Below are 25,140 nucleotides of genomic sequence, written 5' to 3'. Positions count from 1 at the left end.
ACGGTAAAAAAGAAGGTTTCTTCAGTATTTATCTACCCCTTGCAATTATCAACCACACAAAAGGAAGAAGATGCAAGAAATCCTCATGATGCATAATGGTCATAACGTTTCTTAAGGAAGTAACATGTATTTCAGCAGCACTAAGGACTGTCCTGTGAAACACTAGGGTGTCTCAATATTCTTCCAAGCTTAACAAAACATAGTTATTACAAGTATCAGCCTTATCGTGTAAAATTTGCCCTCAGACTCAATGTGAGAGATCAGATAATTTCAGCTTCAAGGTAATTTTCAGGGAGGGAGAGATTTCAAAGTTCAATCTGAAATAACCTCATTCTTGCACTAAGAGCCTCTTTACTCTTGTCTCATGAAAAGCACTGACAGAAGCATCCAGTACAATTTTTTTTATAGTATGACAGCATGGCTGATCTCTCATGATCTCTTTCATTCATTCTTTAAGAATGCTATATATTCTTAGTTATTAACTTTTCAGGATTTTCAAAAACACTAGATTCTGGATGAGAATCAGAACTGTAAGACTTACGTTGTACTTCAACTGCAATATAAACCAAATGCTTTTAGGCATATCAGATGCAACCAGCTCTAAGAGCAGTCTTCAATACCCTCTAATTCTCCGGGCATTGTTTTAGGGAGCAGAGCAAAGGCATCATGAAGCTACCTTCTAATCACCAACTTTTAATCACAGAAAGCAGGGACCTCAAGTACAGTTGATCGAAATAAAATTTTTGTCCAATCCGTAACATTTCACAGATAGAAGCTTATATAAAATCAACACATCAGGAAGCTTCTTTCTCAACTCTCAGATGGATTTTTACATTTCACACAATCAGAACTGGGTATTTTAACAAGTCTACCTCTAATAAAGTTTCCTATATAGAGAAAACCAAGATGCTGTAGCCCTGAAGGTCATATTCAGGAATAAAACCAAGCTGCTAGACAACACCTGAACATTACCAGTCTCAAGCAAGAAGAGACTGGATTCCTCCCACCTAGCGTAGGTTATACCCATTGCCCTAGCAAGCAGCAGTGCCTGAGGTGACCTATGAGCTCAGGAAGGTGTATATGTATTCACTCTCCAAGTCCTTGGTGTCACTTAACTCTGCAAAAAGTGTAGAGAAAGATACTAGGAAAGTGTATTTTGCATTTATGAAGCCAGAAACTACACAGTATTCCTAACTCTTAATCTCACAAAGGCAATGCAACCCCAAAGCAGCAGCATGAGGGCTGGTGCAATGCATACAGCAGAATAAAAGTGCTCCTGCATCACCAGTTGTGCAAGCGACCCGAACTGTGAAGGAAAAAAAAACCCTCATAGATTCACTATTAACGTCCCAGTGGGTGAGTTCCCTGACATTTCTTGTGTCTAAAACACATGAAAAGTTTGATGCACAGCCATTCAGAGCGTAACTGTACCTCAAAAGACTCAGCTGCAGCTTAGCCCTCTCTCTCATGCCAAATTTTGCTTTGGCAATGAAGATTCATGAAGATCAGAGACCTGTAACATAAGCTGCCACACTAAAATGTACCGACAAAGGTATTTAAGGGATTCAATACTAGCATCTCAAAAACAGCTCATCTTTTTTAAGTTCAAAAATTCGAGGACTTGCCTGCTCTAGATTGATAAGGTTGGTGCCCACATCAGCCAGGTCTCATTTCACCTTGGGTTTTTGTTCTGAGGAAAAATCCTTCTAATATTCATTCATGTAGGGATGCATCAGCAGACTAAAAGACATATCAGATATACCTGAAATCCTAACAGCATGAAGCAGCAAGCCCCCACAAAATACTGAAGGTTTAAACACTACATCTCCTTAAGAGAAACCTACTCTTTACAGTATCAACGTATACACACTTCTTGAATTTGCTGGATTTTCTCTCCCTACTGAGACAAGCTAAACAATAGAAAAACCTCACCTAAAGGGAAGAAAGATGGAAACAGCACCACCAGGAATTTTCTTCCTTTTACATTATCCAACGTAGATTTCAGTTACATTCCAGGAAAAGGTAACAGTTCTAGAAGCTACCTTCTTCAAAGGATACGAGCTAGCTACAAGTCTATGTTTAAAAGCCAAGGACCAAACTGAAGATGTAGTTATGGTTAGTTCTGGTTCTCAGGATCCTTTTAACTACTGAACGCATTATCTCTGAATTAAAGTACAGGATTTGCAATTTGACTGAGGAAGTGGATATCAAAAACTTTGAAGAGATCCTTCACTTTCATGCAAAAAGTGCAGAGTGTTCAAACCATACAATAGATTAAAACAACTAAGACGCTTCGTGGTATTTTATTTGCTGATGAAGATCCAGAAACGGAGTAGAAGGAAGGAAGAAAGAAAGAAAAAATTCTCCAGTTATTTCAGTATGACTAGCTGTGGAGACACTTTTTCAGAACTTGTGAGCAGACAAAAAAAATAAGTTTATGTGATTGCTGTGACTTCTGCATGCACGTACACATGTACATGTTATTTTATAGGTGATGGGGTTTTGCGCTGGTGTTAGGCCTGAATAGGAAACTCCACGCAGAACAATGTTATTAAAGACAGGCAAAAGACCTTCCTTAGAGTAAATCACGTACTAGTAAGAAATTACATGGCGCTACAAATTGCAAATTTTAAATCCGGACAGAATGTAAAGGAATCACGATTGCTTTTAATTGTTCAAATTAGGATAAGAAAGGTCTTTTGCCAAATATACCATGTTGGCTGGAAGATCATTTAGTGTATTACTTGCTTCACAGCCAGCAAATAGAAAAACTTATCTACAAAATATCTTATCAAATCCTGAGCTACCATCCTTCAGAGAGATGGGTAGAGTCATTCTCCCCAGGAGACCTGTTTAAGCCAGGCAACCTGAAATCCTGTGAACATACAGCTCATGTAGACTTCAAAATGAAAACCTTACAGTCCTCCTAGGCACACGTTTCTGCTGGATTTTGTGCATGTGACTGTGAAAGGAAAGACAAGGACGGTCAATGGAGCTGAGAACACTGAAATGTGTTTGTAGCCTCCTAAGCCATGATTTCATGCTGGGAATAATTAAGGAATCACGTGTTTACAAATGACCTACTCAAAATGTTCTCACGAGATAAATTAGCACGGAACCAAAACCAAAAGACTCACAGCCACTAGTCAAATCATCGGTAGCATTAATTTCTCAATAGAAATAAGGCAACATCAAGTGTTTATTGCATACATTTTTTCACTAGATGCAGTTAGCATTATTAAAAGTTATCAGTGTGTATATACTTATAGAAATGGGGACTGTTTACATGAGTCCTGGCATTAGCTGCACTACAACTGTTTAGACTAAAGACCTGGTAGTGTTCTGTTACGAATGCCATTACTGGAAACGCCTTTTAGAGTAACAGATTATTGACATGAAAACAACATATTGCTATGCTATAGATTGTTCTTCATGTCTTGTTATTTAAAAAAAAAAAAAACAAACACCAAAAACTTTTATTTTAACACCGATTACTACGAGTGGATTTTAGCAAGTGCACCAAACTGTACTTGTTATCATCACCAAGATGGTAACATTCCAGATTTAACACAGGTAAAAACTACCAGTGCAGCATTAGGAGTACAGCACCTTTACTGCAAGAGAAGAGACAGACAGTAATCGAGCTGAGGGGAAGCCAGCAAATAAGTGACGATGACAATGCTGCTTCCCCCACCTTCAACTTCTTCCAAGATAATCCACTTGAAAATTAATTACTTAAAGATGAATCCCCTAGAAATTGGGAATATTTTAATTCCTATTTATTTCTTTATGATATTAAAAAGGAGCCCGCTAAATTTGCACATACTACTAACAAAACACCCAAACTCCACCTGCTACGCCCTGGCAAGTCACGACAGTAGAGCAGCAGCAAAATAACATAAATCAGTGAAAAACAAAGGGGCTCTGAGCCAGATTGAAGAAAAAAAGATCCAGAACTTCTGGCATTATGTACAAAGAACAAAACAGGGTGTCCTGTTTATTTTCATTTTGACAAATTAAAAGGAAGCTAGGCACAGTTAATAAGTATTTCTCATGCGGCCCACTTATTCGTGGCTTTAACTACTGAAGAAATGTTGTAGCTTACTGTAGACAGCTGAAAAAACTCCAGCAAAACCTGAAGAAGTCCTATGTTACCACTTCCAATTTGTTTTTCCAATTCCCTTGGAAAGGTGAGACTAGAATGGTTCCTTCAGATCAGTTTCATGTAAAGGGAACCATTTAATCAAATAATAGAAATAAGTTATATTCGTTCATTCCAGTATAAACAAAAGCATCTGTAACGAGTCTATAGAATTTTGTCGCTATCTTTATAGAATTATCTCGCTATCTTTAATGCTCTTTATAGAATTGCTTTAAAAGCATCCCTGAGCACGAAAGTTCTCAAGTTTTTTTCTAAAAATATATTCCTTAATTTGTTACTGAAAAAGTAGGAATAATGATATCTTGATATTGTATCCCCGTGAGAGATAATCTTTTTTATGAACACATCTGACTGTAAATGGAGTTTCACTTGATTTTTATAATTCAGTGTGATAACCTGAAGAATACCTGAAGAATACCATGAAACACACTAAATGAAACAAGGGTCTTAGGCTACACTGTAGAATCCCTTCAACTGCACAGCACCAAATATTAACCAGAAGAGCCGAAGCACGGTTTGTGAAAGTAGGAAATAAAAAACATTCCTTAGCATGGTATTTGATCCGAACACTTTTTGTACATAATGAAGTATATTTTTAATGAAATGCCACCAGCATTTTAATTTACAGATCATTAACTTTGGAACGGCAATGGCATGAATATTTACACGTTTTGAAGGCTGTATTAAGCGAAGTTTTACAGGCCACACTCCTAAACACAGAAAAGCAGAATGCATGTGGAGAAGCAAAAAGCTGAAGATCATTTTCCTAAAGCCGTAAGATCTAAACTCCAAATAACAAAATGAAAGCTTGTATCTTCCACCAAGAAAGCTACCTAAGTGTTACCATACAGCTCTTTCAAATACGTCTTCTGACCATATTTAAACATAGTGCTAGGGACCACAACCAAATCAAACTTGCATGTTTTGCAGAAACATCCTCCCACCCCCAACGCTCGGGGCTTTGGGTATTGTTTTGGTTTTGTTGTGGGGGATTTTTTTTGGTGGTGGGGTTTGGTTTTTTGTTTTGTTTTCGGGTTTTTGTTGTTTTATTTTTATTTTTTTTTCTTATCTGACAGCAGAAATGCAGAATAATCTACCCTGTCCAATCCTATCCATATATGCAAAGTTTTCAAAATAATTCCAACTTAGACAGAAGACGAAGGGTATTATGGGTACCTTATATAAGCAGAAGTAAAGATATTCTTTACAGAGCTATTCTGCAAACTAAAAAGTGTATATTAAGATGTATAAACTATAAGAAATTAAAGCAGAATTCTATTTAAGCTATAGCCATTATCACAATGTTCAAGTACGCAAGTTAACAGAAGGAAACGTAATGCAAGTTCTGTTCTTTATGACCTAAACTAAATGCTTTATTCCTCCTACTTTATGCAGAATGGTAAAAGAATGTAGAAGAACCGGAGGGATTTTTATAATCTTGACAACTCTGCAGGGAGGCAATCCCCGTTTCCTGCACACAGTTTAAAGGAGTAGTTAGCACAAACGTGGAGGAGGGCACAGAATGTGTTTAGTGCAGAATTTCTTTTGTAAAGCATGAAGCAAAACAGCCCTAAATCTGTTTGGGTCCTTCCAGAATAACGGGTGTAAATGACATGGCCTAGAAATTCACTTGCCAGCTCCTGCAAAGAACACAGCTACCATAGTGTCTATGCACAGATTCTGTTAGAATATCATTATCGCCAGAACTGCTGGAGCCCAGTGCCTTTTCAAAGTAGCGGTGTTTAATAGTAATGCATTAGAAAAGCAAGAGAGCTTAAGAGTCAAGAGAAACAGGGAGAGCTCTACTTCAGAAAATACATAATGCAGGTCCAAGTTGGAAGCATGATTTGAAAAAAGGGAAATCCTCAAGTTTAGGAAAGCACTGAACAAGCCCACGCACCTAAAACTGAAATTCCATCGTTTTATTGCATAGCTTCTTTTCAGTTTATGTGCATGCCTACAACCCCCAATCTCATGGCAGTCTTTAATACATTCTCCTATTAAATTATGTACCTTTGACATCTTCGGCAAGAAAGGAACAGTTGTCAGAAGCTACTGTTATTGCTCAGTAAGATTGCAACAAGAGAAGGAGAAAGCTCAACAAGACCATGGAAAGGCACCAGAAATTAGCATACACAGATGGTGGACAGAAAACTATTGAACCAAAGCTAGGATTATTTGCATGTGCTATGCATGATGTGATCAAAATTTACTTGCTTTCTCTACCTAAATGCTCTCCTCCTAAGGACTGAGAAAAAGTAACTACCTTGCCTCTGAAGAAATCAGAATGGAAGGCACTCCCATGAAAAGAATGGAATCCTCTGCATGAAGATGGATGTTGGGAAGTAAAAGCGGTCACAAAGATTAAGCTTTGGAGAAAGATAAATGTATTCCTGACCCAGAAACAGCTGCTTCTACCAACATTAGCAGTAGAAATAATGTCCTTGTATCCACCTCCATTGCTTAGACCTTATGGGGACAGTAAACAGAGTAATGCCATTGTGAACTGCAGCCTATCTGAGTATTAGAAGGCACCTGTAGCAGCAGCCAAACAAAAACTTGTTTGGAGGATTTAAGACAGGGATGTAATACAAAAATGTAGACAAGCGGGTACTTCTCTATTGTGAACACCTAGTTAAAAAAAAGGTTTTCCCCCTCCTGAAATACCCCAATCAGTACTTTTGGTACACATACCTCGAAGAATTCTCTCCTCATGGCAACGTAGAAAGTCCCAGATTCTAACAGTGCCGTCGTCAGAGCATGTAGCAAATTTATTATCCGTGGGTGAGAAACTGTTACATGAAGACACACAGCAGGGGAAAGAAGTCAGCATTTAACAGATTATCTATGCTTCTCAGACAGGGCAAATTATACTGTAATGTGTTATACACTGAAGGATGCATTTGAACATAGGGACTTTTAAGTGAATATAGTGCCTGCCAAATGACACTTCATCACAAGACATGAATTTAGCACAGTATTACTATCGCATTGCAGTCCCCTGTCAAATGAGGAAAAAAAATCCAGAATTTATTCTTAGCACCTTCCTACTTATGACCACACACGGTAGCGCCTTCTCTGCAGGATGAGAAGCAACATCAATAGGATTTGGTAACTGTCACCCTATATTTTCATGTTTGGTAATACCGTAAGTAAGTGACACTGTGTAGAAGGACAGGAGAACAGTTCTTAGGAAAAAACTCCTCTTCAGCCACACGTGCTTTGCAGCAGAGAAGCAAAAATAAGGGAAAGCTGGTCACAGGAAAACGCTAGTTGGATTAACTGTGGAAAAAATTGTATATAAAACAAGTGTACCACTTATTGTAAAAGTAATTTGGAAAAAAATCACTCTTTTTACACTCCATCAACACCATGAAAAGAATCCTACAGAGACAGAAGAAGCTTCAAGACTGAGCAGTCAATATCACTTGATGGAAGTCACTGGAAAAGCAAGGAGTTATTTAGCCACATGATTAGGGAACACCTCCAGCAACTGACAGGCACTCACTTCCTTTCTGGTGCAGCGAAAGACCATGAGGGCGCCCTCGTGAAATCCTAGATCTTTATGATCAGGAAAGGGCTTAAAACAGTAGAGAAATTCAGTGTATGGCCATGATAGTCAGACTGTAACTGAATCCAATGTAAGTACTTCTGATAACCAAACTCTGGCAGAAAATGCTGCACCCTATCAAAGAAAAATGGTGACTTCAGTGGAAAGTGGTTTTGTGGCAGTGAACCATTATCGCCAAGGGCCAGCACCTGAACCCGAAGAAACACTGCTTTAGCTTCATTTTGGATCTGCAGCTTCTCTTCAGGCTTACTTTAAAAACATTTCCATATCTTACTAAAGATTAAGTGCAGGTTTGCTTTAGAAACATCCTTCATTTACATCTTACTGATAGTATCGCTTTAGGTTCCATTTTTTATATAAATAGACATTTGCACAACTGAGGCATCAACACTGAACCAGGAGAATATCCTATAGTCTTCTTTTCAATGGCTTGCTTACAGTTTCAAGCTTGATGAACCCATTCAGTATTAACATTAGACTTCTGTATGTGGCAGTCTGCGTGGGTATTTAGTATTACTGGAAGTCTTGGCTTCACCAGGCCAAGCAGTTCTTCACTTTATTTAGTGTTTTATTATTTTGTGAGAACTATGCAGGTGTTTTATTTCTGAAGGCTTTATATTTTATTCAGTTGGATTATTAAAGACTGAATTCTTTATTTGGAATGAAATTGTCGTCTTACACAGTGCGTATAAAAAGGAATAACTGATACACATCGTCACCATATAAAAATGAAAAGAATACCAGTGCAAAATGCGGCAGACAAATACATCTCTAACATATTGCAGAGGCAGATACTGGGACAATACTAGTTCAGAAAGGTGCCAGCAAAACGGTGAGAATGTGGAAACAAAAGAAAATATTGTGTTTATGTGGTGCAGGAAGTTTCCCAGAATCTGACAGAACCCATGCATTTCTGCACCCAGAATACACTTAGAGAACAGTCTAATCATGGCAATAGGTACTACAGAAAATGGTATATTGTGTATAAACCTGGCCTCTCTAATCGCCTCCTTATGTGCCTGGAACATCTTGACGTTGTTCATGTTGGACTGCCAGTATTTCACATATCCCCCGTGGTCTGCTGTCAGCATCCACATATCATTGTGTGACCAAGTCATAGCCCTTACAGGGCTGTCGTGAGCCTGTAAATTCAGAAACAAAACTTCTAGCAAACATGTTCAAATACTATCTGACCCACACAAACACAAAAGTTAGTCAAGTTCCTACCTAACAGCTGCAACAAAGAAATGAAAATAATGATGATCTATTTAGATTCAAGATGTTATTGTGGAAAAAGAAATTCCTTTACTCTGTATACAATGGTCTTCTAAATAACAGATGAAAAGTATTTACATTTGGTTTCCAAAGTGTTTCTTTACAAATACTCATAGTATGTTCTTAAGGACAGTTAGTATAGCATATGGAGATGAAATGAGAAGCAATAAATGAATTGCCTATAGCCACAGTCTGACCTGGGGTCAGAGCAGAATGAAAAAAAAAAAATAAACGACCTCTAAGGCTCCAATTACCACACTTAAACCACAGACCCATGATGAGCAGGGTGAAGATGTGTTCCTAAAACATGCTCCAGGACCTCAAGGAAATACAAGGAAATCTTGATGAGTTTACCTGCAATATCGTTTCAAAATTGAAAGTCAGTCCATTCCATAAAGTGAACTCTCCACTAGATGCCCCAGTGACCAAGCGTCTCCCCTCAGGAGTCCACTGCAAAAGAAAAAAATTAACTAATCTGTGCAAATATAACATTCAAATATTTATTCACAATCCTCCCAATAAATCATAAGCTTCTTCCAGGGAATCTGCAGAACAGACTATTTAGAGAATCCAAGATAGACAAAAATGCAGAATTGTGCCAAAGAGCTTTTGACTTTTGTAACAAGACAAAGCCCACTGTAAAAGCAATAAAAAAAAAAGTAGAGAAGGAACAGCTTATTGGCACCAACACATTTCTAGCACTAGAATCTAGCATCCATACTAAGCAATACTACTGACATCACAGAAAATTTGTTAAAACATGCTACCAGTCAAACAGCACAGAGACCAAAGTGCCTTTTTTTCTGTGAGTCAAGATCTATTAGCTCCCCCAAAATGAAAAAAAAAAAGTGTGTGGGAAATGCACCTCAAACTCTGATAACAAGAATTATTTTGTACTCAGACCTTACCATTTAACTTCCTAAAACCCTCCACAGAAAGACTAGATGCAGAAGCAGTCCATATATTCTACACGCTAGTTTAATTTCAAAGTGCTTTAACTGTGATCTTGTTTCTTTCTTCAGTTAAGAATATCACTCTAATTTAAATTAAGACAATACAACTAAGAACATCCAACACTATACTCACCCTGACAACAAACACTGGGCATTTTACTTTATTAGTAGATGTCCGAACAAATTTTGTTGTTACAGCATTCATAGGGTTGTTCAGCATTCCTATAGGAGGGACCAACTATGAGAGAAGAAACAAAAGATTTAGTAATGACATTTCTAACCAGAAACTGAAAGAAAAGCGTACATTCTGAACACCTATTTCTGGAAAAGCAAGTTTTTCATTTGCAGGGGTGTTATCAGAAGTAAGTCTGTAGAAATGTTCAAAACTCTGCATGATTTACTGTGTCAAACATCCAGAACCAGCATCTTCAAGAGCAACTTTGCAAGCTTAGTGAATTATGAGAGTTCTTATGTACAAAAATTAAAAGCCTATCCAATTTCAGGTTCTCTTTGCGGACATGGATTCCAACAGAACAAGATAATGTAGAGCAAAGATACCCTTCCTATCTTTAAGGCCTCTCATGGAAAAAAAGATAACCTCAGCTGATGGGCAGAATCCCTCCTATTTTCTGAACAAATTTTATCCCCAGAACTTCCTCAGGGAATAGACAGATGGCACTTACATCATTATAATATCCGGCATCAGGCTGGATTGCTCGCATATCTCGCTGGTCTCTCTGCCATACTCTATTCTGGAAAGAAGAAAACAGCTCCTAGTTCATACCACCACTAGACTTCATTCTTAACCAACAGAAAATAAGTAACATGTTGACAGCCTGTCTGGGAAATTCCAAAGCACTCCAAAGATTATAGAAAAACTTGGTTAAAAGACTTTGGTCTCAGGAAACCTGTAGAATTTATACAGCACAAGCAAAAGATTCAAGAATGTTTTAAGTCTTAATTTCATCAGACTAAAGCAGCTCATTTAAAATTGCGGCTTGACAATATGAAAGGAGCAGTCCTATGTAATAAGCCACATTATCGTAACAAAGACAACTGGTACTTTGCTGCCCAGGCTAATAGGTACTCTGCAAGAAGCACGTTCAATCATTTCAAAAGCTTTACTTTCAGGATAAGCATTTACACCGTTAGGAGCTGTGTTGATGAACTCCAAACGAAATCCCACACAGTGACGTGAGCTAGAAAGGAAGCTTCTGCGGCTGAAGCATAAAGGTAACAATGCATCCAAATGGATAAAACTTAGAAGACCAAGAGATAAAAATGCCTTCAATTAGTGAAATTTTGTGAGCTGTCAAACACAACCTTTTCAAAAATACTTTACATGAATTAGGAAAGAAATTATTTCAGCTTCGTGCTGTAGACCTTACCAATCTGTATCTGTGTACATATCAGAAACGTAAGCTAAAATTCTAGATAAAACATTTGCAGTGTACACTACTACAGCTTGGTAGAATTTCTTAAGCCAAGAGCAAATTACATATAAGCCTTTTTTCTCATTTTTTATAGAAGCACATCAAATTAACTGAGTAGTACCGAAGCTGGGACTGAAATGGAATTCTGGTATATCCTAATTTTGGGTAGGCATCCAAAACATACAGATCTGATTTTTTTGTTTTAATAAACAGAAGATTGAGGGTGCTTATTTCTGCCACAGTAAGAAAGGTCCTGAACTACTAAAATTATTTTTTTAGAATTAGTCCACTTATAATAAAATATTTTTGGGGGCGTTCCTGAAATATAAGAATATGTTTTAAATATTCGTTGTTTTAAGCAGATCTCAGAAGATAGATTTAAATCTACTATTAAGAAAACCTTCCAGTCGTTAGCGCCTATGAGTACAAGCACTGGATACAGCAGATGGAATTAATTTCATCATGTTTTTGCAATGTTGCTGTTGAGGTTCCAACAATTTCTGTATTTACAGATTTGATTCTCTTGCTTCTGACCTAATAACCAGTACTTGTACAGTACATCCTGACCATAAAATTATATTTCTGAAGAGATTAATACCACCCCATCAGGAAAGCCAAATATGCATTTTTACAGAAATATAAAACTTCATTAAAGTTGTTTCTGTATCTATTAACTGTACAGAAAGGGATTTTCAGAGACCACAGTGCACAGCTGCAGTCTATTTAGTAAAATGATGAGAAAATACTTCTATGGTGCCCTGGTTTTGGAGAGGAAGAGGTAACAGTTTACTTCCCATTTAATGAAAATTTCTATTTTGAAAGAAAAATAAGAACAATTACATTATTTACAATAAGTTTTTATGTCCACTGAAAAGTCAGAACATCACATAAGGCAGCCAATTGTACTCCAAACTGGAATTCCAAGACAGAATGTAAAAACAAGTGTTTACACAAACTACAAAATCAGGTGTATATATGTGCAGGTTTATTACTAAGGACCAAAACCCCTTCTATTCATACTATACCAAATTTACAAGCATTTGCCACTTAGTTTGAAAATGCAGCAGTAGATCTGCCAGGTCCATAACTGCTCTATGGACACCAAAAAGCACAATCACAAGTTTCAGGAATGGAAAAGCTTTTTCAAACAAAACCAGAAGATTAACTAACCTCCAAATATTTAATTACAGAGGGATTGTAGTCTATGGTCTTCCGGTTCACAGCTTTTCTCATCCGCTTTCCATCAAAAGTAAGCTGTTGCATTGCTTGCTGCTGTGCAAAATCAGGTCTTTTGTAGAACAACTGCCGAGGCGCCTGGTGCTGGAACCTCGGCATATGGAAAAATCGGGGCGGGGAGCCGATTTCTGTGGCCATGGCTGTCTCCTTTCTGAAAGGCGGCAAAAAGTGAAACGCTACGTTACTACACAATAATGACAAAAGTCCCATATTAGTATCTCTACTAATTTAGGTTTACAAGGATGAATAACAACTTCATAAAGCACTGTTTACTGGGAAGAAATATTTGCAGGTTCTTCTGAACAATTATCATTCTTCCCCTGTGCAACATAACACTGACATTAAAGTGGCTAAGTACTTTGTTCTCTATCAAGAGGAATTCTGTATTGAAACAGATCGCTATGAAGTTTGCTTTATCATCCCTAAACTAGAACTGTGGGGGGGGAAAAAATGTGCTCAGTAAAAACAGTATAAGTAAATGCAAGAAACAGTAAGACGCTTCAACAGGAGATGTTATTTCCTATTCAATATACAACAGGAAACACCACATCAGTTACAAATTAATTTAACTACTGACAAGGAAAAAAGTTTTAAAGGGCTGCCTCAAAACCTTATTCTAGGACACCTGAAAATAAAGTTACATTCCCTTTACATAACTTACAGTGAATACACCACAGACCACAATCTACCTGTAGGTATTGCCTTCAATTCCATTATCACAAAAATACATGGATTACATATTTATCAAGGTTTGATAAATGTAACTGAACATAACTTCCCCTCCAACAAGTCCCACTGAGAACATTAAGAAAATGTGAGGGGCGGGGAAAAAAATTTCAATATTCAGATTTTTTTTCTGACACAGGGAAATAAGTTCAAAACCTAATTTTTCAGTCTGTAAAATCCTTAAATAATGAGATCAACCACAGCAATCTCTCCATAGCTGAAAACTACAATATACACTGTCTTTATAGTATACACTAACTTCAGACTAAGTAGTGACACACTCTGAACCAGCAAAAGCTCAAACTTAACGTTCAACTTGTACTCCTGTCCCATCCTGAACTCCTAGTCTGACAAAAAATTTAAATCAAAATAAACTGGCACTGTCATCAAGGGAATGCAAAAAGGCTGAGAAACCCTCCTTTGCACAAAGGCTGAAATGTATACACAGAGTGAAAAGTGCATTTAATAAAAAGAATGGAAATAAAACTGGTAGAATTTAAAAAAAGTCAAAATAATCCATTTGCAAATTCATGAATGTATTTTCCTATTAAAAGTACTCATATCCTCAATGTGAAAGAGTTGGAAAGTTATTTCAACTGTCAGTCTTAAAATTTTTTTTATTTGCTTTTTTGATCCCAATAATTGAAAAACATTTCCATTTTTTAAACAGCAAAATAAAGCTAAGATAGAAATGCTAGACATAAAAGAAGGTTTATAAGTAGTGCACAGTTTGATTCTCCTTAAGAGGCTCTTTATAACTCCAAGGAGCACGTTGCTTTAAATATCAGAGTTTGTTGGCACAGGGCAGGGATTAACCTTCACAGGCTTTGCAAACCTAGGAGTCACACACTCCTTTCCACTGGTAACAGAAAGTGTGTCAGGCCAGCTACAAACGAGCCATCTCTGACACCTGGCTGTTAGCCACACCAACAACAGGGAAAAACCGAACCAGAGCCATTACAGCTACTCTCCATTCAACACAAACAAGTCTAAACTAAACCAGCATGTTTCCTCACATGAGGTAAGGACATTTAAGACCTTTGGCAGAAGTAGCACCTTTTATGAGACTAACACAAGGTATCAAAACTTTCTCATGCAGCAAGTATGCCAAGTACCCCTAACACTACCTCAGATGGCAGCTAACTGTTGTACAGAAAGTTTCAGGTGTTAATTCTCAAAGGTAAAATTAAAAGGATACTAGTGGTTTTACAGCAATTAAGAGAAAGCAGCTGCTTCAAATGAGCCAAGCAAGCTGGCATTAAACACGCAAGTTAATTTATAAAGTCTTTTTAGTGTAATTTTAAAGCTTATGCATTGCTCATGAAAATAAAAATAGAGAAAATTTCCAGTACTAATCTTTCTCAAGTCTACACCCCTATACCAACTAGTGCTTTAAACCAGATGGAAAAAGATATTTTTTCAGAGCCACACATCTATACTCTTTTATGAACAATGTAAAAATACATTTCAAGAACTAAGACCAAGACTGCAGACACAGATATATGCTGGGGCTTCCAAAAAGACTTTTGAATGTTTGCAAGATTACATTAAAACGCCTTTTTAGAGAAGCACTCCAAAGAACAAGTTAATTAATCTTTTATTCTCATCTTTCAGAAAATACAATCTCCTGAAGAAAATTTTTCAATTACAAACATAGGTAAATAACGCATTAGCTATGGCATGGATCAATTTAGATTGGAAACACCCAAAACTATAGCAAACACTTAAATATATTCACTTAATATACAATCAACATCAGCAAAAGCTACTGTTTAAAAGATGACCAAAGGCACAAACATGTTAATTACACCTCTCCACACCTACAGATCCTTCCAAGTTCATGATTATGACAAGACAACATGAGACATCTCAACTACAACAACATGACAAGGAAAATGACATGGCATTAGGAAAATGATGGGTTTACATTCCGTTTATGTTCTAAGCTGTTTTGAGATCACTGCCTCTATCACAAAAAGCCTCCTACTTGCAATTACAAACTTTGGAAAAAGATTTTTGTTTACCCAGCTGCTCATGATCACTTTCTTCTAATAAGGCACCAAATATCATGCTTTTATTCATATAAGAATATAATATTGGCATAATATCCTTATGCCCAAGTCATGTTTGCATTCATTTTATATATATATACACACACACAAATAGATATATAAAATGAGTGTGTACCCACGCACATAGATGTACATATATACACACATGCAGAGTGAAGTTTCCAAACAAAGAAGCTTTAGAAATAAATGGTACAGATTCAGTTATCAGACGAAACTGCAGCATTTATTTCCAAAGACCTCCACTCCAGTCAGTCAAACATACACATTTAAGTTATCAGTATTCTGCTTTTCTTTTGTTGGGATGAACCAATGCCTCAACAGGTTCTCCTTTAGATCTTTTGCATCAGTCAAAAAAAGGGTGTCTCAATTCAGTGCGTCTATAGCTAAAGCTCCTGCTATATTGGGAGAGGGAGCGGAAATATGCAAACAAATATTAGAGGACAATGTGTAACTCAGAAGAGTAACACTAAATTTCCTCTTTTAGACAAAGCACCAAACTTTGGGGGTTTTATGTGTTTTTTCCTTAATGCACAGAATTAGAAGCAGCAGCAGGATTTTTTCCAACATCAAGCATAGGCCAGCTCTTACTTTATTGTTTCTTGGATAGTAATGCTACCAATTAATTACTGTTCTCTTCTAGCTCATTATACCCTTATCACAATTTTAAATGTGAATTTTCATATGCCATTCTTTCCTGCATCCACATAAACGTGACTTTTCAGAGGGCTGACTGTCAGTTTCCCCCTTTCTGTCCCCACGAATACCCCTTCAAAGCCAATAAGCTTTCACATGTTTGGGGATATACAAAGAATATATAATGAACTCACTGAGCAGAGATAAGGCCATCCAGAAACACTGGAAGATAAGTAACTGGGCCTACCTTTCAACAAAGATTACAAAAGAAAGCCTGGGAAATGCAATCAAATTGGGGAATAAATGAAGGCACATCTGACATGAAACTGAAGGCAGGAATGGGACCAGACGAACAAAAAAAACAAACCCAAAAACAAGTTAGAAGAAACACAGTAAGAGCTGGAGTAACTATAGGAGCAAAAACACTGAGGAGCAAGGTAAGTCAAGAGAGAGTGAATGACAAACCTGACAAATGGACATAGGTTAAAAAAAATATATATAAATAAAAAAGAATTTAGTTGAGAGAGACTTGAAACTGCACAACAGAACTCAAGGACCTTGTGATAGCACCCAAGACGTCCATTGCTGTTCCTTAACTGACAACAAATGCACTTGCAACAGAGCAAGCCTTTTACTCATTCCCAGCAGTGCCATAAGGATGGCAGGTTTACTAATGCTATCGAATGATCAGAGGGACACAGTTACAGAACAGAGTTAAAAATAGGAAAGAAAAAAAAAAAGGCACGACCTTATACCCAGGGCAGCATGGTGTCACAAGATAGATGGATTTGTCGGGTTTGTTTGCTTTTTAAAACAAGGTATTAGCATACAGTATTAACCCATTACAGAAAACGGTTACCATTTAGCTCCTACTCAAATAAGGCTACAAAAATAACACTTGCATTTCACTTAGTAACACTGTTATCATCTTATTTGGGTATGCCTGTTTCTTTAATAATCAAAATTGCAGTAAGTTTTGAAAACTGACAGATTTGGACTTCGCTGCCCAAAATCACACAATCAAAGCAATTCACACACAACTTCACTAAATCAAAATAAAATAAATTCGGCTACTCAAAATAAAAATAACCAAAACATCCTTCTACACTGGTTTAATCAGGTAAAGTTTGGAGAAAAGAGTCATGCCTTATATTAAATCCATAACTTCTTACAGATAGTTCAATACTAAAAGAAAAAAAAAATACCTGATTTACATATAAACTTGACAAATTTTATACTGTTTACCCAAAAAGTAAAGATCATTACTAATGAAGTGCAATAGCTGGTAACTAAAACGTGCTTGCCTATTTAGTAGTTATTTTTCTTTGAAGTGAAAGCAACTTGGGTGCCGTACATTAAGTAATAATCCAAATAGGCAAAAGAAAAGTAGGTTTCCAAATGGCAGAACAGGTGGCTTTTCTCCTGAGGAGTGCCAGTGACAGTTACACTGCAAACCCTACACTGCCCACTGTAACAGAACACACTGCGGCTTCAAAGACCAGCAAAAGGAAAAGAGGTGCTAAAAATTTCCTGAGTGTATCTGCATACTACTTCTTTAAATGCGTATTAGACAGTTAAACAAAGTATGTGGAGGCTTTAAAGCAAGCATTTTTACAGTGTAACAGAAACAGTGGAAATTGGTAGTGATTATTTGCATTGCAACAGCCCATCGGAGTCCAAAACAGGGTTCAAGACATTCAGTGAAAAAACACTATCAGAGAAGAATCACCTCAAATTTCCAAGGCAGAAAGATAAGAACACCAAAATGCAAAGTCAGCATAACAAGTTTATTGTTCAATACATCAGCAGCAAACGCCATCTGTCTTTGATTATACAAGCACCTTTACATCCACATTACAACATTTCTGTAAATTCAAAAATCCGATTGTAAAGAGCCACCTCTGAAAAAATGTGCCACTGCATTTTTTTAATTTGGATATTAAGAAGTCTGTAAGCACATCTGAATAAACACACCTGTTCTGAAAAAAAAAAAAATTAATATTATTCCTTCCCCTCTTTTACAGAGTATCAACACTGAGTTCCAAAAAATTACTCCCTTCTTTCATCCTTTGGAAGAATGTGCATCTCTGCTCTGGAGACCAGCAGTAGATCCTTCCATGGCTTCCCCTTCCTGAAATATTCACACTAGGAACATTCAGGAAAGCTCTTTCTTGGTCTCATCATCCAGCCTTTTTCCTTACCTGGGAATTGTACCTCTTCCCAGTGCAAAAGAACTATATGGAAGGATATATTCCAGACATAAAATGTTCTATTTTTGCCACCTTCAACAATTTTTTCATGTTTTAGAAAAGAAAAAAAAAGAAATAAACATGCATGTACACACATCGTTTCTCCACCACACAGGGACAGAGCCAGCCATCCTAGTTAAGGGCTGAGAAGGGTGAGAGAGATAGACTTGCAGGCATTTACTGAAAGCATAAAATCACCAGGTAGGAGGTTACATACAAAAAAGGATTCCTCATTTTTGAAAACCAGGCAATCTTAAGTACCTGGTCTTCCCAATATTTTAAAACTGTCTTCTGCTCTTAAACTGAGCTTCTGCTCTATGTGGATGTCACCGTTTTTCTGAAGAAAAGATTGATCATATGTTTCCTTCACAATACATCAGATAATTCCACTCTGAAAACACAGAAAAATTGTGAAAAAGTTATACCGATTTGCTGATCTAGTGCAGAATATATTAATTTGACCAATTCCTTGAATTGCTTTGTGTTTCAATTTCCCATTGTACTGGAAAAACACTTAATCACATTTACAAAACAAGATCACCTAAAGTCTGAAAACTGTACATCTGCGTGAGGCACACAAGAGTTTCAAATAATTTCAAAGGTACTTTTTTTTTTTTAACAGTCCTTTTTTAGATCATAGATTTTGGACAGATAAAGCTGCTTCATCAAGAGTGCTACATCTAAACAAATTTAGTCCAGAAAGCTGCTATAGATCTTTCTTGATTTACTTTTCTATAACTAGATGATATATTTCCCACTAGTTATGAAAGATAATGGCTGTATTAAGCAGGAATATAAAACCAGTTAAAAAAAAACAACGCCAAAACATTCTCATCTTCAAAGCCACTCTGTGACCTGTCTTGACTTTGAGTTAACAGAACGCCACTTTTTGTAAAAACAGCATATGCCCTGGTGGTAAGGAAAGTTTGCATTGGTCAATGAGATGCAACAATGAAGTGCAAAGTTGCCCAACTTAGCCCTGTGGTCATGAAATATTTTTGTCAAAAGCAGACAAAAAACCTTGCAACGCTAGAAAAAAATTGCATACAGTTCTCATCCTTTGAGTATTTAAATATCTTACTTCCACTTTTTAATTACATCGGGCACAGCAACAGCATGTAGTTTTCTGCATTTCTGTACGCAGATCACCAGAAATTTTCTAGAAGACATGCAGACATGAGTATAGTAAGTTTAAACCTAAGAAAAATAAGACCGTTCTTACAATCTGAGAATAGACTCCTTAGTTACACACAGGTGCTGGAGGTCCTTAACACACCAAATCACAAAACTCAAAGACAAAAATACTGACCTGTATAATACCAGACTGATACTAAACAACATTACTGCTCTCCGCAGCAAGCAGATTTCCCCAGGGCTCTACTGCTCTACTCCTCCCAACATACCTTAGGGTCCATTCTCTATTGTTTTCTATTTGTGAACAAAACTTTCCTAGAAAAGGGTTTTAAATTCTGACTGTGCAAAGTGGAGCGAAAAGGATTTGTCAGCTTTCCCCATTCCAGTCATTCTATTCTGATAGAAAAAGGGGGGAGGGGAGGATCTCGAATCTCCTATGTCTTCATCAAAAACACAGAAACAGATACTTATATTCATCATTGGTTAAGTAAAATAAACTACTACATTGCCCAGAAGGTTCAATGACCTCTTCTTTGGAAACACTTCAAAGATTTTTGATTCATACACAGCCCTGAATCTACTATATTGGCATGATCCTAAGAATGCAAAAGTATGTTTTTCCCCCTTTAACTTCACTTCTGTACTTTCATTATGCCCAGTTTCACGATGAAGTTTAAACCTTCAGATATTTAACACAACCCAAACACATACACACACATAATACGGAGTCTGAAAAGATAGAACATGTAACATTTCTAACATATCTATCAAGAAAATAGCCGTCTTCACTGTACGGTGAGCAAGACCTGGCAAAATGTGATTACTTTGATGCAGGTTTTGATCCAAAGGGTTTATTCTCTACAGGAAGAGCAGCAGTGCTGACATTTAACTGACAAAGGCCCTACGCCTTTGAAGTTTCACCCACAAACACACTATGCCCAAGAACCTCTGAGCACACAGACAAACGAAGACATCTAAAAGCCCAAGGGAGAAAGCGATATTGGGGGGAAAAAAAACAAACTTCAAACAGCCACTCTGAAAGTCTCAGGTTACAGAGCCTGGGGGACAACCTTCAATAGTTGAGTCTACTTAGATGCACATAAATTACAGGCACATTTAACACTTTCTTCAAATTTTGGATTTCTAGTGCTAAATAAATACCTAATAGTCAAACAAATCTTAAACATTCCTCGTTTTATGCTCAAACTAAACATTTGACTCATTCCAAAGCAGACATTTACGGAAGATGGGTGCTTACGTAAATCACAGAAAAGTAAAAATACTTTAGTTCACAGGATGCAAGAGGCAGGTCCTGCTTTACCACTTCGGCCACAAGTAAACCAGCGTAGAACAATTCCCTTTCTGCAGATCACAAAAGCAACTTGTACAGCAGGTTTCTTGAAGTGTACTTCAAAACAAATACAGAAGCAATCAATTACTTCGAGGATGTCTGTCAGACTGCACCTAAACCTCAGTTAGAAGATGCACAGGATTTGGTCTGCCCCCATGATTTTGATAGTTTTGCTTCAAGTTAAAATTTACTTGCAGTATTTTAATAATTTTTCAATAATAAAACAGTATTCATCCTCCCTCTAAACAGCTAGTGTATTCCTTCGTCTTGACTCCTGCTTAGCACTTGTCAAGACCTGCATTCAGTTAACAACCAACCTACACTGTCTTTTGCTACCGTGAGTCACTATGATAACCAATTCATCTTAACTGACTAAAATACATCCAGCTTGGTTTTCATGCTGAAGTGATGACTGATGCTGCCTGCCTTTAGAGCTACCATTGTGTCAGGAAACAAAACACATAACATAGGATGACAAATAAAAACAAACAAACAAACAAAAAAACACCCACACACCAAGAAAGAAAAGCAGTTTAAAAGCAAAAAAGGCCTCTCATGCTAATTTAGGATGCTAATCCTAAGTATCAAGATACCTTTCTATCAGGACCTGCTGAACTAACACTAATCTGGGGGGCGGCAGGAAATCACTGCTGAATCTGCTTGGGATACTCCTAGTCTCACCCGATATGCAGTTGTTCTTATTTATGAGATCATATTGTCGGCTCATATTCAACTTGACTTTCACTGTAACTCTCAGGTCCTCTTCAGTGAGACTGCTATTCATTCAGCCAGTCTCTTTGCAGCTTGTACAAATCCATGAGGCTATGCCCAGACACGGAGAACTCTGCGCGTCTCCTTGCCAATCTTCAGAAGGTTTCTGCTGACCCACTCCTCAAGCATACCTAGGTCACTTACAAGTGCTACTGTTTAGGCACATAAACCCCAGATCAGCAAACTATCATCATCTTTCCTCCTCAGCTCACTTATGATTGAACTGGAACTTCACTGGACTCTAGAGATAAATTATTATTTAGGAACTAAACCGAAGAAATGTGGCCATTTTGCTTTCATTTTCTATATGTGGCTTCTGGCAAGAGACAACTCCTTAGAAGAATTAAGCCCTCATTTGTAAAAAACACACAAACAGCAGGGGGTAAGGGGGAAGACAAAGTGTCAAAAAATCCTACAAAAAAGTCTTCAGGGAACTTCATGATCAGTGGAAGGGAAAAAGGACTAGAAGGACTATAGCAGTTTGCAGGACTAAAGTAGGGAAACACAGCAACCAGGATCTTTGTTTCAGAAACAATCTACTGAGATTCTGATGATAAGGAGAAGAAAGTCTACACAATCTAACAGTTTGATTCTCTTCACACTATGCAACAGAAATATAAATTTTAATATATTAAACGAAGTTGAGCACCTGAGTCCCTAAGAGTTGCAAATCTGATAAGGAGAAGAAAGTCTACACAATCTAACAGTTTGATTCTCTTCACACTATGCAACAGAAATATAAATTTTAATATATTAAACGAAGTTGAGCACCTGAGTCCCTAAGAGTTGCAAATCAATGCTGACGAGAAGATAGCAAAGTTTTTTTAGTAAGAGTTGTAATTTGTCATAAAGATTCACCTTTCACAACCTTTATCTATTGAATGCCTAACATACCCAGAACTCTTGCAACTTTTATGTAAAAGCAAATGTTGAAAGTATAAAAAGAGAAGAATTAAGAAAAATCTCTACTTTGTGACCTGTTTTTTTTTTCTTCCCCTTAGTGTTACCTGGGCCAGTCTTCTGACGAAGCAATGCTATTTGCCATACCAGTTTCTGGGTTAAATAAAGGTAGAATAGTGTCTTAAGTTTCCATAACTAAGAAACTGAAGTCCATGAGGGGGAGCAGAAGGAAGGGAACTAGTGCTATCATGTGTGATCATGTGAAAAAATGTGCCTTTATGCAGTAAGTGTAAGAAGTTAAAACACCTCCACAACTAAAAGCAATGTTTTTCAGTAGTGATTAATAACATTTCAAAGATTCTTTTTCTACTTCTCTCTCCAAAAAGAGATTTTGTAGTTCGGTAGAACACTTCAAGACAAAATAACTTCTTTTTATTTAATTCCATATTTTAATGGTAAAAGCCATTGTAAAACGCATGGCTAACTCGCACCCAGAAGCGGAGGCTTTGTGTGACAGAGCCTTCATCTTCTGGACATATCAAGACTATTTACATACTTCATGTATTCAATAAAAGAAAAAATACTAAACACTTTTACAGACATACAGCAGAATAAATGCCATATAACATCCTACCCTACAGTATTTTCCTAGCAATACCCAAGGAGTTTTTTTTTCCTGAAGTGTTTTTGATTCTTTTTTGATAAAAAGATGTAGCAGATGCACACAGAAAGATTTATCCAAGGCAGAGATTTGTTTCTTATCCTCAGCAAACCAAAACTCAAGTTTCTCAAGCAGTTAAATGAGCAGCTATGTTTATAGCAAAAGATGCAAATTAATACCTACAGTTGCTATGCCCAGACATAGCTAGTATAGAGACACCATTAAGCAAGAGTAGTGGAATTGGAGAGAACAATTCAAACCTTACGAAATCACACAATGCTGCTAAGCAAGTCTTATGGACCCTGCTAGAGAAATGCAAACCATACTTAACAATGCTCCCCATTATTGACTTTATGGTGAATCAGAGAAGTTTAAAAAAAAACCTAACAAAACAAAACAAAACCCCATCAACCAAACAAATACCCCCTAAATTATGGGGGGGGGGGGGGGCGTAACAGAACTTCTAAATTACTTTGATCAAGTAGAGCTCTGATTGTCGATCATTTATGTGAACAAAGAATTCAAGAGTGTAGCTTCCCAACATCTGCTTCAGTTAAGATTTAAATGTCTACTGTAAACTACTCTTTTGCCACAGTTTGGTGTGGAAGATCAATACACAACCTCTGTTTGCTACTGGTTAGGCTAAAAACTGTTTAATACTATGAGGAACAAACAATGTGAAAAAATAAACTATGATAACTATTCTAATTTTAAGATCTCAGTGTTTAAAAGTCTACATAATATCACTCAAGCAGTTTGTAAAGTTTTGTCAAGAAACACACTTATTTTAAAACATAGTCAATGTAGAGATTCTTCTATAGAAAAGAACTTTCAATACTATAACGCTTTCTAAATTGATGGCTGATACACTACTGGCTCACACAACTGACAATTAATTAGACATACACTTGCTTTTAACTGGAATCACATACACAGCTCTTCCAGAATAAGTTTTCTGGCCTTTCCTTGTCAACTACAAGCCGTGCAAATGCCTGTACCACATTCAAGCTTCTTTACTGAAGCGCCTTCACATTTACTATTTAATACTGTTCAATAAAAGCATGTGTTCATCATCTCTACCAATACATTCTTCAGTAAAGGAAATTCAAGTTCACATACATCAACCCCGCACAAAGCCCTCCCAAGAGCTGGGGCTTAGCATAAGTTTCTCCCCAATTACAGAAAGAGTTAAGCTCTCCATGGGAATGACAATTCTGTAGAAGTGCATGTCACCAGAGAGCTTCAGTTTTGAAAACCAAGTTCTCCAAAGGTCTAAAATCCCTCAGCATTTCTTTCCTACTTCGTACTGCCTGCCTTGAGAACATCAGCAAGCTTTCCTGGCAAAAGCAGCACTTCAATCAACAGTTCTAGGTCAGTATTTTGAGCTGGCAGCTGTGGTTTATTATATTAGTCAAGAGTCTACAAAAGATATTATTGGAAATAAATTTATTTATTAGGTTTAAATTTGCTGAGAAGACCAAAATATTTTCATCCACCAGTAGAAAAAGACTGCAAAACCTGTTTTGATGACTGACTCAATTATGAATTTAACTCCAAAGGGCATAATTTAGGAACAGTATGAACATCACAGAATGCACATATTATATTAACACTTACTCAGTCTGCAGTCCTCCTGCTTGCAAATTTGGGCAATCTATAATTTGTCTTGTGATATAATCACAAAGTTTCACTAGTCTCTGCTAAGAAGTGTAATGATTTGCTTATTAGCATGCCCAACAGGAGGAAAGGCATTTTTGAAGTTAACTGGCGATTTTTACTGGGGCTGGGGGAATGAAGACAATGGTAGGAAGCACAACTGCTCATCAGGATCCCACAATTTAACCGCAACAATAGCTACCGAGCGAACTTCGGCATCGTGGGAAGAGGATTGCTGAGATCAAGTTCCATAATGACCAGAACCCAACCTAAAAAACTGCTGACATGAAAAAAAGCAGTCCTGCCTTGACCCCAATTGTGTGTTCCTGTCCTACATTACCCTTCCCTTAAACCAGC

General features: G+C 37.1%; 1 protein-coding gene across 6 annotated transcripts in view; it reads right to left on the bottom strand.

Moving 5' to 3' along the window:
• The window catches only part of WDR33 (WD repeat domain 33), a 71,202-nt gene that overhangs the window by 40,514 nt on the left and 5,548 nt on the right, over positions 1–25,140 (bottom strand). For 5 of the 6 annotated variants that reach the window (XM_063338108.1, XM_063338102.1, XM_063338105.1 and 2 more), the window contains exons 2-7: positions 12,565–12,781; positions 10,645–10,713; positions 10,095–10,199; positions 9,363–9,458; positions 8,724–8,875; positions 6,857–6,954 (exon numbers count right to left, since the gene is read on the bottom strand). In XM_063338108.1, the coding sequence (XP_063194178.1) occupies positions 6,857–6,954; positions 8,724–8,875; positions 9,363–9,458; positions 10,095–10,199; positions 10,645–10,713; positions 12,565–12,768 (724 nt within the window). In that variant the 5' untranslated portion in view covers positions 12,769–12,781. Of the gene's footprint in view, positions 1–3; positions 2,963–6,856; positions 6,955–8,723; positions 8,876–9,362; positions 9,459–10,094; positions 10,200–10,644; positions 10,714–12,564; positions 12,782–25,140 lie in introns of those variants that run through there. The other variant, XM_063338104.1, reaches the window with a different exon arrangement.

Source organism: Chroicocephalus ridibundus, chromosome 6 (assembly GCF_963924245.1).
Source record: "Chroicocephalus ridibundus chromosome 6, bChrRid1.1, whole genome shotgun sequence".
NCBI classification, from domain to species: Eukaryota; Metazoa; Chordata; class Aves; order Charadriiformes; family Laridae; genus Chroicocephalus; species Chroicocephalus ridibundus.
Note: the sequence above shows the minus strand (reverse complement) of the source record. Positions and strands in the feature narration are given on the sequence as shown.